General features: G+C 35.7%; 1 protein-coding gene across 1 annotated transcript; it reads left to right on the top strand.

The window, feature by feature from the left end:
• Window positions 1-5,247: 5,247 nt before the first annotated feature.
• Window positions 5,248-12,918, top strand: Rpn9 (regulatory particle non-ATPase 9). Its single transcript, XM_073092498.1, has 10 exons — window positions 5,248-5,401; window positions 5,473-5,586; window positions 6,406-6,541; window positions 7,250-7,398; window positions 8,346-8,505; window positions 9,743-9,849; window positions 10,441-10,519; window positions 11,328-11,468; window positions 12,101-12,263; window positions 12,796-12,918. The coding sequence occupies exons 1-9, from the start codon at window positions 5,286-5,288 to the stop codon at window positions 12,254-12,256; spliced, it is 1,158 nt and encodes a 385-aa protein (XP_072948599.1). The 5' UTR covers window positions 5,248-5,285; the 3' UTR covers window positions 12,257-12,263; window positions 12,796-12,918.
• The last annotated feature ends 2,781 nt before the right edge of the window (window positions 12,919-15,699 follow it).

The following is a 15,699-nucleotide window of genomic DNA, read 5'->3' as shown; positions in this document are numbered from 1 at the left end:
CTTTTTATGATCAATCTTTTACCCACTGCTGGGCACGAGTATTCTCTCAAAAGGAAAAAGTAAACCATTGTCCTACATCTGAGTAAGAGAATATTGGACTTCACAAACTGAAGAAGTTTATTTAAAACTACATCAATATATTTGACATTAATATTCTAAATAAAATAACCTTAAAATTAGTGATTATTAGATTGTTATGCCTTTCCAAATATTTTTGGAAACTAAAAATTATTTATTAAAAAACTCCTATTCCAAAAATTGATTTGTTAACATTGTATTATAAGTAAATATAAGTGAATTTAGAATAGGGTTCAGCACCTTTACTATTTTGTTTTTTTTTATCAAAGTTTTTTTTATTTTTTTGCAGCCATTGTCAAGCATAAGTACGTTAAAAATAAATTACCATTTTATATAAATTATCATATTCATGTTTCCTTAAAATTTGAATAGTGATTAAAATTGATTTCGACCATACAGCGAATACTACTTAGTTATCAAAAATCCATGATTGTTCACTACTGGGCATAGGTGTAATATAGGATTTTAGACCATGATTTACCACCGCCAAGAAGACTTATCCCGACAAAAGCCAATGCAGTACCTTCTTCTATTTTGTTTTTCAACTGAGTTTTTTTGTAAGCTAAGACGAGCTTAAGGTTACCTTTCCACTAACAATGTGTGAGGTAGCTAAGATATGAATGTGTGTTAAATCCAACAAAATGGATTGCTTGACTTTCACAGGTTAGCTTAGTTTAGCTCTAAGCTACGTTTTTTATATCGAGGAATGTGAGCTAAGGTTTGCAGCTACGGATGTGAGCTACTTCTTATTCGCTTAGCTTCGACCTCGCACATCTCTGGAACGACTTCCTTATATTTTTTTATAAAAACTAAGCTAAGGTGATAGAACCATCCTGTGGTTCGACTGCCGAGGCTCCATTACCACACCTATGTTTGCCTAATAACAGTAGTTTTAAGCGCTACTGTGTTCTGTTTTGAATTGGTAAGGGAGACATACTTTTCCGAGTCATTCCAGCTTAGTATAGCGAAGCATCTGTGTGCGACCTCAGGTAATAATCCGACCTAATCTGGAGTTGATTACATATGTCATTGGTCAGCAGTAGCCACTTACCATCAAGTGGCAGTCCACCTGTCCTCATCGTGCCATCATTATCTTCTGCTACTTCCATAATATAAAAAAAAAAACTTGTGGTCTAATTTCAACTACTGAAACGAATAGTTTATTAAAACTTATAAGCATATAAGTTTCCACTAATCAATAAAGTTTATTCAATTTGTATAATGAACATATAAGTTTAAGAGAGAATAAGTTTTAATGAGACATTCATATGTCTCATTGCATTGTAAGCTCATGCCTACACAAACTCTGCCACTGTTGAGAAATTTATTTTAACTACTTATAAAAATTTTGAAGTGTAGAGCAAGTATGGTTCTATCGTAGTACCACCACCACATCTATTTCTAGGTGAAGCAGTTGTGTTTCGGTGGATGATGTGGACTGACCTACATATGAGGTGGTAGTCCTCAGGACTGGCAACGCTGATCGGCTTCAGGTAGAACCTGCTCTATATGGAGTTGGTTACAGACCATACGGCAGCTAACCAAGCGGACTGCAGGCTCGTCTGCTTTCAGTCTTTATATATTGATATAGGCTTTTTAATTATTAATTTGTAATATAATTACTTATTACTTTGTTATAATTATTTTGTGCGTATTTCAAAATTAAATTCTTATTAGAAATTAATTATCACTTGCTAAATGGTGAAGGAAAAGATCGTGATGAAACCTGCATACCTGAGATTTATAAAAAAAATCTTAAAGGTATGTGAAGTCTAATACGCACTTGTCCAGCGCGGTGGACTATGGCATAATCCTTCTCATTCTGAGAGGAGACCCGTGCCCAGCAGTGGGACAGTAATGGGTTAATGATTAATGTAATTAGGTACTTATTAGTTTATTATAATTATATGACAGATGAATTAACACTAAGTATTTTGAAAAAAAATACATATTTCTGTTCTATTATAATATTAGACTTATAATTAGTAATTATACTTTTGTATTTTTGTTTATATTGTCTGAAATAAATGTTTATTATTATTATATTTAATTCGTCATTTTGTATACCTAGTATTTAATGTTGAAGAATACCTACATACAAAAACCGGGTAATTTCGAGAACCGGTTTTTGTTGTAAAAGAAATGGTCCATTTGGAACTTGGTAAAACCGTATGACGTATAAAATTATGGCATATTCAGTAAGTGATTAAAATGGAATTAGCAAAAGCATGCAGTCCTTCTGATGTCATCACTGCTATAGAGTTATCTATAATCAACTGAAAATATGATTAGAGTTCTACCTAGAGTCGGAAAGATGCCTTCCTACTCCTAACATAACTACTAACTAACATGTTATATGTTCCAACTTAGTGCTGTCATCCTGTCTATTATTATGACTCTATATTTTTACTTAGTTTAAAAAAACATGGTTGCAATAGGTTATGTCACGTTAGGTTAACTACCAAACCTCGGTCCATCTCGAAGCCTTAAATAATACACTGTATAATAATTGTTAGTAGAGCTTTAATTACCTTTTTAGCCCCTCAGGGGGAGAATTTCCATAATACTTTATTAGTAAAACAATTCCCCTGACCAAAAATAAGGATACCCATTAAAAAAAAGCTATAATAACTATAATATAACATAATTAATGCATTACCAAGCATTACTTTGTTTTAATTTTCTTTACAGGCAAGGAAGACTCGTAAGGCATTCCAACTTAGTCCTCATAGGTCATAGGAATAAAGTATCTGTGACACGCTCTGATAAAACTTCAATCCAATTTCAGGTTAGTTACGTTAACGATTGATGACAGTAATCTCATGCCTTAAACTTTTATATGATAAATATATATAGTTTTGAGCTATATTTAGATGTCATTTTACAAATACCTAAATATTATTTTTTAAACTAACTTTATCTAAAAAGTTCTTATGAAGAACTGTACTAACCATGTTTTTAATTGTTGAGATGTTCATATTTATTACCCCCAGCACCTATTTCTGCCATAAATCAGCAATGTAGCTTATGTAGCTCTGCTATTGTGTACCAAAGAATATAGCTACATTAATGAACAATTCGAACAAATGGTATAAAATGGTAATAAGAACAAGATAGTAGCATAGATATGTATGGACATATCAGAGTTAAGTCTGTCTATTTTTACATCTATACAAATAAATTAATTAATTGTCCGTTTGTAATGACAAAACAGCCTTTTATTAATTGTATATGAAAGTATATAATATACTTACATATTTTGAGAAACCTAAATCTTAATGAATAACTTAATGTTTATAATTAAGTGTGAAGGTCGTTTCAACAAAAATTGCATCCTACTTCTTACAAAATTACTTTTTGAACGAAATAATTTAAATACAATGAGATAAAAAGTATAAATAACTCCACCATTTCCACCCTTTAAGCCATAATACCTACCTAATACTTACATCATACCTATGTAATAACGCGAAAATAGGGATGTTTTGTTTATAATTATATTAAATATTGTTTTATATACAAAACAAGTAGAACAATACAAAATATCTCATTATTAACATTATAAGTACATTAAGACAAGGGTGGATACTCTATAATCACATCTATCACACCCATTTCTGCATCATAACAGCAGTGTTTAACGCTGCTGTGTTCTGGTTTGAAGTGTGGTAAGGGAGACATACTTTTCCGCGTTCCAGCTTAGTACTCAGGGGTAGCGGTGCATCTGTGGTCGACCTCAGGTAGAATTCTAATCTTTTCGGGATTGATTACAGATGTCCATGAGCAGTAGCCACTAACCATCAGGTGGAGCATGCTCGTCTGCTATAAAAAGTATCCATACCTATTCATAAGCCATAGTGACCACACAACAGCAGATTTTTTATCTAAATGTATATAACTCAAAGGTGACTGACTGACATAGTGATCTATCAACGCACAGCCCAAACCACTGGACGGATCGGGCTGAAATTTGGCATGCAGGTAGATATTATGACGTGGGCATCCGCTAAGAAACGATTTTGATCAATTCTACCCCCAAGGGGATAAAATAGGGGATGAAAATGTTACTTCGTAATGCGAGCGAAGCCGCGGGCAAAAGCTCGTAATATACAAGTACAAAGAAGCATGCAGTCCGTCTAATGGTAAGTGACCACTACCACCCATGGAAAACCCCATGTAAGATTAAAGTTCTACGTGGACTAAGGACTAAGTTGGAATGCCGCGGATAACTCACTCAACTCATTTCAAACCAGAACAAGTATGAGAAATAGATGAAGCAGTGATGCCTACAAAGTCGAACTTCACAAAAGCTTTTAAAACTTCAAAATTAAAAATCTTCAAAGATGAATTGTAAGCTCATTTTATCTCTTACATTAAGAAATATGACATAAGTTAAAATAAAAAATATCATGAAGAATGAATATTTGTTGTACTAGAAACGCATTATTACCTATCTTATTTAGTCAGAACTGATATATATATATATATATATATATATATATTATGCCTATAAATTAGATTTACACTACCATGTATATAATAATACTCTATGGTATACACTTAACATCGTTATGTTCAGAGATTATTATCAATTTGTTACTTGTATTATAAAAATATTTAAACGTGGCTATTTATCGTATTTATAAGTAGGTACGTATAATAATATTACAAGGATATGCTAAGACTTTTAATAGAAAAATAAAACTATCATAAAAACAAATATCTAAGTTATTCCTTAATAACACTAGTTAGGAATAACGAAATAGCATTTATTCTTTATTTTCTAAGTAATATCTAATAGACTTCTACATTTTCGGATTCAATTATATAAAAGAGGTCAATTTAAAAGAATACTTATTTTTTTTTCGAGCCCTAAGTAACCTAACGCTGAGTAAAAATGGTTTTAGTAATATCATGAACTATACATGAATGTAGAGTAAGGAACGTTCCAATGCCGCATCGACAACTAGCTCCATCTATATTAGTAGTTAAGTTCATCCTACTGAACGCTAGATGGCATTATCTACAATTGAAATTTGTTCAACTATTCAATATTAGATGGCAGTGTTATATAATGCAACCATTTGACAATAGATGGCTCTGTAACCAGCTCAGCTTGGCAGAATAGAAAATTTACTTTTGCCTATATAACTGTTTTGACATATGACACGTAGCTAACTTCAGATCATTACACTCAAATTTGAAAGATGGCCTCCGTAAAGTTTGCCGTTCTCGATGTAAATAATTATTTAACGACAAAACAGACCACTGAGCCTGAATTAGCGGCGGATTGGGCTCAATTGGAAGAGCTTTATAATAAAAAGTACGTATCACTCCCACTTTATCTCTCTTCTGGTATATATTTCAATATAAAATATGGGTTATGTTTTGCAGACTATGGCACCAGCTCACGCTAAAACTACAGGAATTAGTGAAGCATCCCTCATTGCAAAAGGGAGACAATCTGATACAGCTCTACAACAACTTCCTTAGCGTTTTCGAAAACAAGTAAGTATTTTGCAAGTCACTTTCATAAACATAATTGCCAGAACTAGCGGTAATAACATTGTTTGAAATCTCATTAATCTAGTAAATTCACGCCTAATAAGTAATCTTAAACGTAGATTATGTCGAACATTAATACATTTTTGTAAATCTGGGACTGTCATTATGTTTATTCATTCTAGAAAATAATTTCGCTACAAACCATAGTATAGCATTGTTGCTATATAGCATTTGTACTAATCTGTGCTACAAACAAAGCTCATTGTAATATTAGTATGAATGAATTTGTGTGACGGTGGTGCCTCTGGAGTGCTACAGAAGGTTCTATCTATTAGCGATATCAAATATACTGACTATGAATATTTAAATGTATATAAAAACTCCGAAATAGTTCATAATAAAATGTATTATTGTCATTTGGTTGTCAGTGGTCGACCTATTTACAGTAATTAAGAATAATCAATTGTAAAACTATAATAATTGTGCATATATTGTCTTATATATAAAATTCTAGTGTCACAATGTTAGTTACCGTACTCCTCCAAAATGGCTTTACCGATTTTCACCAAATTTTATATGCATATTCGTAGGAATCAGCTCATATCTACTTTTCATACCCCTAAGTGATAAGGGTTGTTCACCCTTTTTTATATGGCAACACAATGATTGCCGGGTCAGCTAGTAATGTATATATATTTGTATTGTTGTTTTCCTTTTCAAGAATTGCAAAACAAAGATTCTGGAATTCATTTATGTTACTGCTAATACACCTTCAAAATAATCTTAATAACAACATTTGTATTTATTACATACTATTTTCAGAATAAATCCCCTCTCCTTGGTGGAGATTGTAGCGTTTATCGTGGAGCAGTACACCAACAAGAAAGATGCCATCGCATTCCTTGAGAAGGTGGAAGCTAAGGTTAAAATGAATGATGAGGCACTTACACTATGTAAGGTATGTTGTAAAAAGTCATATTTTATTTATACCATAGAAGTATTAAAAAAACTTGCATTACACTTGACGCTAATTCGGTAAAGTTCGCGCCAAACTGGTAGTCTGCTCCGAATATAGAAACGAGTCGCGTCGCAAATTGTAGATATTAGAACAAGACCCCCCGGCACCCTCTGCTGCCTGCTCTCGCCCACGGGTACATAGCGCAGTTAGTGTACCCTTACGTTGCTACAGAGTATATGCTTGTAGTTGAGTCGACTGCATTGGCTCTCTACCTACACCTGGGTGCAACAACTTCAGAGTGAACTAGAAGTTTGACGCGGACTATACCTGAGGTTGGCTGAGGCCTAAGTTAAAACACCTTTAATAAGTATATCTCCTTTACCACTGCTTTCACAGCTGAACACGGGGCTTAACAATGCTGTAATAAAATAGGTGTGACAGTGGTGCCTCTAGTGTTGAACCATAATGTGAAATAGACACCGAGTGCAAATATTAGTATGGGAGACATAACTATATGAGGCGTTATATCTCGGTTCTTAAGCAGTAACGCAACTATTGTCAACTTTAGGTAGGGTAGTCTTTATCTAAGTTAGATTCCAAGTCTAGGGACTGCAGTAACTACTTATCATCAGGTGGTCCGCACCTTTAATACTTCAATAATAATAATAACAGCTTACCCATTCAACTAAAGACAATACCTGATTCCAGGTCCTCCAAGGGCAGATATATCTGGAACAGCTAAACGACTTAGATGCCACGGAGAAGATCATAGAACAGCTGGAAGGTACCCTCGAGGATGCGGATGGAGTCACCCCTGTGCATGGCAGATTCTACAAACTTGCGTCGGAGTATTATAGGTACATAATTAAATTTGAAATCATCATCATCAACCCGTTACTGTCCCACTGCTGGGCACGGGTCGCCTCTCATAATGAGAAGCATTAGGCCATAGTCCACCATGCTGGACAAGTGCGTATTGGTAGACTTCACATACCCTTGAAAACTTCTTTTTTAATATTTCTCAGGTATGCAGGTTTCCTCACGATGTTTTCTTTGATACAGTTTAAGCTAGTGATAATTAATTACTAATACGCACATAACTTTGTAAAATCTGAGGTGCGTGCCTGGGATTTAAACCCCTCTATGAAGAGGCCGAGTTTATTAATCATTAAGCTATCACTGCTTATTTAATAATATTAAGTGTATAATATTTATTCAAACATAATTTTACTAAGTAATATTTATTCAAACACCTATAACTAAATCTGACATTAAAGTTAAGATTTATTTTCTTTTTTTATTAGTAGAACAACTTGTTTCACGCGATTTAATTCCTTGGATCACTTCAAGGAAGCATATTGGGTACACAGTGGGATCCAATGGCGACATGGGACCGCGATAGGATACGGTCCATTGACGCAATTGTCCCGTGGAATTAATTAATAAGTATACCTAAATATATATAAATATTAGCTGACCCGGCAAACATTGTGTTGCCATATAAATATAAAAATGTTAAGGGTGAACAACCCTTATCACTTTGGGGTATGAAAAATAGATAGTAACCGATTCTCAGACCTACTAAATATGCATATAAAATTTGGTGAAAATCTGTTAAGCCATTTCGGAGGAGTACGGTAACTAGCATTGTGACACGAGAATTTTATATATAAGATAAATGACATAATATTCTGGGATGTGTTGCACATTCTGGTAAAGCTGTACTGCGCATTCTGGTTATAAATAAAGATATAATATGATCCTATGTATAGTTAAGAAATATTGAGTGATGTGATGTCCCCAGGGTCCGTGGTCCGATGGCGAAGTACTACCGCTCAGCGCTCCGCTACGTTGGCTGCGAGAGAGGTGGTGCAGCCCTACCACTCGCGGCGAGAAGGGCCACCGCCCTGCGATTAGCCCTTGCTGCTGTTATAGCGCCCACTGTGTATGACTTGGGGGAGCTGGTGAGTTATTAAACTAATTATACTATAGGTGGTAAAGCACTTTGCGATTCGAGTCCTATTTCTAATGACCTGGACAACCTATCTATTTCTGTTATAACAGCAGTGTTAGGCGCTGCTGTGTTCTAGTTTGAAGGGTGTGGCAAGGGAGACATACTTTTCCGAGGCGTTCCAGCTTAGTCCTCAGGGGTAGCGGCGCATCATTCAAGAATATCTAATCCTATCTGGGGTTGATTACAGATATCCATTGGTGGCAGTAGCCACTTACCATCAGGTGGACTGCATGCTCATCTGTTACTCCTACATAACAAAAAAGAAAAATAATGATAACACAGAGCTCTCCTTCAAAGCCAGCGTTGCATTGGTGACTCCTCTGGTGTTGCAAATGTCCATAGGGAGAGGCTCCGTACCCAAAGGGCAAAATCAGAAGTATTACTAAGCCCACGCCGTCTGTCTGTCTGTCACAAGGCTCTGTTAAACGATAATAAATAGATACTTGATTTTTTTTCCAGAGTATTTGGTATTGTGGCCGCTTTAACAACAAATATTGAAATAAATAAATAAGCTTGTAAATAAATGGGAATCGACATTCTGTAGAGATTGTAGCAAGCAGGTTCGAGTAAAAGGCGTGTTGAATGAATAAAGTCTTTATTAATACTAAGCTTATTCTAACTTATATAATTAGGAGTCTTACGCACACTACAATACAAGAAATCGCTTATTATAGACAGTTCAAATTTTCAAAATTCATTTACTTCTACGGCATACGTTAAAAAAGAACTTAAAATAAAAAATAAATGAAAATTTAATAACTCATCATCATCAACCCATTATTGTCGCACTGCTGGGCACGGGTCTCCTATCATAATGAGAACGATTAGGCCATAGTCCACCGCGCTGGACAAGTGCATAGTGGTAGACTTCACATATGTTTGAGATATTTTTTTTTTATAAATCTCTCAGATATGCAGGTTTCTTCACGATGTTTTCCTTCACCGTTTTAGCAAGTGATAATTAATTTCTAATACGCACATAATTTTGAAAAATCGGAGGTGCGCGCGCCTGGGATTTGAACCTCGGACCCCTCGAACGAGAGGCCGAGTTTCTTAACCACTAGGCTATCACTGCTTTAATAACTCGCACTTGGCCAATTTATTCATACATTTATTTTTCCTTAAAGAAAAAAATGAAAATGTATTAACTCGTGCTTGGCTAATTCTTTTATACACTTTGTTTCTAGCTGGCTCATCCGATCCTGGAGTCTTTGGAGGGTACTCCCGATGCCTGGGCATGTGAGCTTGTGAAAGCAGTAGCTGCTGGTGATGTGGTCACCTTCGAGAAGATCAGGTATGTATAGTCGGCGCCAAACTTCTAGTTCTTCGCTCTGAAGTTGTTGTGCGCAGGTATATTTATTTATTCACAACTTGCATCTAACATTACAGGAAACAGCTAATGTGTTAGTGTAGCTTAAAAAGAACAACAATTAAAGTTCAAATAACATAGGAAATCAAGTCAAATACATTAAATATTATATAAAAGAAAATTTCATTCAGTTACCTGATGGTAAGTGGCTACTGGCGTAAGGACATCTGTACAACCCCAGATAAGATTAGATTCCTACCTGAGGTCGGCCACAGATGCGCCGCTACCCCTGAGGACTAAGCCGGAACGCCTCGGAAAAGTCTGTCTCCCTTACCACACCCTTCAAACCGGAACACAGCAGCGCTACACTGCTGTTATAACAGAAATAGGTGTAGCGGTAGTGCCGCCGGAGTCTAAACTCAAAAGGTTCTACCACCTTCAAAGGTAGGGGTCTCGTTTTATCTGGGGTTGATTACAGATGTCCATGGGCGGCAGTAGCCACTTACCATCAGGTCGACTGCATGCTCGTCTCCTACTTCTCTATATGATAATGTTGATGTTTTTTAACATTTTCAGAGCGCAGGCCCCCAATCCAGAACTACACCGTGCGGACAGACAATTGAGGCAAAAGATTGCTATACTGTGTTTAATGGAGGTACCTATGTATTATTTACTAGATTTATAAGTTCCTTTTATTGTTAACAGCTTTTCTTTCAACTTTACTTGCTTATATATAAATCATATTGTAAACTGATAACCATTTATTGAGGTTATTAAAGCTATACAGAATTTTTTATATTTTAATTTTTTACTAATTTTATTATTCGTCGTTTAAATACTATTTCTCAATATTTACAAGGTTTTTCGTACAATTCTCAGTGTTAAATTGACTCGTTTACACTATATTTCTTTTATTACATTACATTTCTTTTGTTTACACAGTATTTCTTTTTAAAAATACGCACTGTATTTCTTCTTTGTTTATACTACACTTTGACTTTAACATTTATTTCCTACATATATCCTACGTCATAACACTGAAATTACTGTTCTTGGTTTACAATATATTTCCTCATCGCTTATACCTACATTCCTTAACTGTTTACATTACATTTCTCTTTCATCATTTATATTACACTTCCCGACCTTCGTGTACACTATATTTCCACTGCGTTTTGTTGAGATTAAATAAAAGATGTTTTATTTTTTCCAGCCAAAACGTATATTTCTGCTCTCCTTAGTTTTACATGACATACTTATTCGGTCAACTGTTTTACATTTATTCTTTTTCACAATAGAAAAACATAAATCATACATGGCCAGCTACACAGACCTGCCGGTTATTTATTTTCTATACGTTTACATAACATTTCTCTTTCATCATTCATATTACACATCCCGTCCCTCGTTTACACTCTATTTCCATACCGTTTACACCACATTTCTCAACATTCCCCCACCAGATGGCGTTCAACCGCACATCGGCTCAACGCAAGCTGTCGTTCAGCGAGATCGCTCGCGAGGCGCGCGTGCCGCACGACGAGGTGGAGCTGCTCGTCATGAAGGCGTTAGCGGAGAAGCTGATCCGCGGACACATCGACCAAGTGAGTGGGGTATATTGATCGTGTGACTGGGGGGGAGTGGGGTTACATTGGTCACGTGACTGCGGTACATTGCTCACGTGACTGGGAGTAAAGTGGAGGATAAATTGATCTAGTAGTTGGGGGCTTAATGGTGGATAAGGGAGTATATTAACCGAATGAGGGTGAGCGTATAGATCAAATGTGCTTAGTTGATTTAGTTCAATTTAATGTTGGCATATTGATAAAGGTAAGTAGGGGGCAAAATTGGAAATTGATGAAGAAGGGGTAAGGGCGGTATATAAAATTATTAGAGGAATAAAGCGTGCATTGATCAAGTGACTGCGGGGTATGTGGGAACAGGTCACGTGACTTGATAGTATCTACAGTTAGATAGGGAGGAATGAGGGGGGTATTATGTTAGTACTGTATTACTGTACATCAGTGCAAGGTAGGTTACATTGAAAAAGTGAATGAGAGAATACATCGTGCGTGGTGTATAGGGAGACAAATTGGACAAGAAATACTTACTCCTTAATCCTTACATACGAATATCATACCAGACATGCGTGTTTGGTTATAAGTATCTCTATAGAGAGGCGCATAAACTTGTCGTGTACCCACACACACATTAAGTTCCAACTGTTTGTTTGCAGGTGAGCGAGACGGTGTCTGTGTCGTGGGTCCGCGCCCGTGCGGTGGGGCGGGCAGGGGCCGGAGCCCTGGCTAGACGGTTAGATGCCTGGTGCGCCGCCGCGGCCGCCGCCGCAGCCCTGCTGCACTCCAGTGCGCCGGACCTGCTCACCAACTGACCGGGGGGTAATTCAAATTCAAATCTCATTTATTCAAAATTGATTCATATAGAATACTTTTTGAAAGTCAACAAACTACCACCGCTTCGGAAGGTGTTTCGCTATGGAGAAGAAGCGGCGCAAGAAACTCCATACGTGTGCGTATTTGCATCTTTTAAAGGGTAAATAATATACAATTTTACATAGTGGTACATATGATTAATTATTGATGTTGGAGCTGGAGTTGTCATACCATGCGGATTTATCATTTAAGTACTGATTTACATTATAATAAGCTTTTTTTACATAAAGTTAATTTTATACTGTATATGATCCCTGTAGTTCCGGGATTAGAATAGCACTACGGTATCCCCCGCCTGTCGTAAGAGGCGACTAAAAGGGGCTTCTTGATCGAAATTCGAAGTTTTGTAACAGTATGTAATCCAAAATTTTGTCAAAAATATACAGTTCATTCGTTACGAGGTCCAAAGTTTCGTCAAAGTGAATCGTAATTTCGTCACGAAGTTCAAAATAAAACTAATTGCATTTCTTTATTTCAGATAAAGATGCTGAAGAGCGTCACCACAACACTTGAAGAAAGAAGATTCGTTTATTTCATCTCAATTACGCATGAATGATGTATGAATTTGTATGTCCCGTGCTTACTAGATGTCCTTCATACACGAACATTTATACTTAATTCAATTATGTATTTGTAACTTGTAACGGTAATATTAAATATTCTAAAACATAGTGATTTTTATTTCATTTTGAGATATTTTATCAGGAATGGGAGATATTTTATTTTAGATATTTTTAGATCAATGGTTGGAACAGGTCACAGAGTAGGTAAGTCTATTTCTGCCTAATAACAACAGTGTTAAGTGCTGAGGTGTTCTGGTTTGAAGAGTGTGGTAAGGGAGACATACTTTTCCGAGGCGTTAGGAATACATCTATGGCCAATCTCAGATGGGAATTTAATTTTATCTGGGTTTGATTACAGATGACCATGCAAGGTTACTCTTTGCCACTTATCATCAGATGGATTGCATGCTCGTTTGCTACTTCTATATTATAAAAAGCTTCATGAGGTTATGGCAGGTCGCATTCCACATTAGTCTTAAATTGATCAGCGAAAAAAGGGTCGCCAAGAATAAATTGTGTCTATAATATGAATTAAAGTCAATATATTATGTTCCTCAAAAGACCGCGAGATGTCAGAAGGTCACGGCCCACAGGTTGCCAACCATAATCCTTTTGATAAGTGTTCCGATAAATATGTGGCTTAAATATCTTATTAAAAGTCATATAATAGTATTATACATTAAATATTATTATATTTAACTGTAGCATGTATTATTTTTACCTTTTTTACGTCAAAACTTTGGAAGTCTCCATCTCACAGACCAAATATAGATCTGTGTTCCATCTCCTATTGTAACAAAATATACACTACTAGCTGAACCGGCAAACTTTGTACCGCCTCTAAATCTATTTATCAAATATATTTCATATAAAATATATCCTATGTTACTCGTAGATAATGTAGCTTTCGAATGGTGAAAGAATTTTTAAAATCGGACCTGTAGTTTTTGAGCCTATTCATTACAACCAAACAAACAAAGTTTTCCTCTTTATAATATTAATAATAATGTAGATAGTCAAAACGTCGACCAAATTATCAAAAAAAAAAGCATTATCTGATTTAGAAGTAAATTCAAACACGAGATTATTGTATTACTATTCAGAAATATATTATTAAAGTTTTTTATAAGGTTATATATAAGAAACAATCATCTCCATATAGATCAGGTTCTACCTGAAGCCGATCACAGATGTGTTGCTACTCCTGAGGACTAGAGGACGCCAAACGGGAGCGTGCCGATCCCGCCCGGAAAAGGAGATGCTGTAGGCGTACATAGCGTCCCCCGGTGCGGTGTCCCTGTAGTCCCGGGACTAGAATAGGGCTACAGTATCCCCTGCCTGTCGTGAGAGTGAGAGCTCGAACCCACCAGCAAGCAACCCGGGGGAGGATGGCGATATGTGTGGCCGCATCCCGTCATAAACACCAGATGGTGTGGGAGGAGCGAAAAGTGCCCAGGGCAGAGCCCGATCGGGGTATCGCGCTTGAAGACTTCAGTTATGTTCCGTCGGAGATCCCGGAGTTCAACAAGCGTTGAGGACGGCCACCGGGGGGATTTTAGTGCGGTAAAAATTCCACATAACCCGGTGTCGCTTCCACGTCGTCGGGTATAGTCCGCGCCAAACTGCTAGTCCCCTCTGAAGTTGTCACGAGCATGTGTAGTAGCAGTTTTACGCGGACTATAACCTACTATACCTTTGAAACTATAACCTTTTGAAAGGTTTGCTCCTCGTAAACAAAACAACAAAAAGCTGGTCACATGCAATAACAATGGTCACATGTTAGTCATCCAGCATACAAAATTCTATCTTTTGGGAAGTCTGTTTAAAAAACTTATTAGAATCTTTTATCTTTATATTCCAATTAACGAAAAGAGTTACACAAAAATGTTAAATAAAATGTCCTATATAATTTATATTCCTATCCTATGTCCTATATAATAGTCCTATGTCCTATATAATATAATACGTTATTTTTAATCAATATTTATAGAATATCGCGTCTACATTTAGCTAAGAGGGAATGAAAATTATAAAATAAACACAGTACCTAAGTGTCTCTAAAAACTCTCCTACTAAAGTAATTAATGCCATTATTTAAATTGTACATTACACAATTAAATTTAATACTACAATTTTATTTAAATTTAATTACACACGTATTGCGTAGGTACGTAAAGGAAAATCTTTTTTAAAATTTCCCGCCAATCCGTCACATGTGCCGGTATAATGTTACCATGTTATATCTACCGTGCGTCTAGTCACGGCAAATTAGTGATACACGCTAGGTTTCTTCGCTACTTGAACCAAAAGATTGATCTGAAATTACTTTAGCAGGTACAAAACTATGTAGAATAACTTTCTTTAACGTATTTTAAATCTCTGAAGAAGAATCTTATCAGAAAACTGAAAAGTAGTAATATATTCGTAGTGTAGCCAGTTGCTTAGAAGATTACCTTTAAATTGGGAGTAATAGCACATAGGGATTCATATTTAAATTTTCAAAAAGGTTGAATTATATTCTTACTAATTACAAATTCATCATATATTAATAGTGTAAATACGATTATTTTGTGGTTTGTATTTATGCATGTAATGTAGAATTAGTCTTGGCATACATACAAAAAATTTACTTATTTTCTTATTATCGCTACTTTTGTAAGACTAGTTATCAAAATCTTTTATGGTCTTTTATTGTATTAAAAGAGAATAATGGGTTTTGAATATAATATTATGTATCAATGGGATAACGTAGTTTACATTGACATCTTCGTATTTTTCTCTAGTCATGCCAAACAAATTACATTAAAATAATTAATTCG

The sequence above is a fragment of the Epargyreus clarus genome, unplaced genomic scaffold (assembly GCF_041222505.1).
Source record: "Epargyreus clarus isolate Ecla_fem2 unplaced genomic scaffold, WU_Ecla_fem_2.2 ptg000036l, whole genome shotgun sequence".
Lineage (NCBI taxonomy): Eukaryota > Metazoa > Arthropoda > Insecta > Lepidoptera > Hesperiidae > Epargyreus > Epargyreus clarus.
This window is presented reverse-complemented; position numbering and strand designations above follow the sequence as displayed.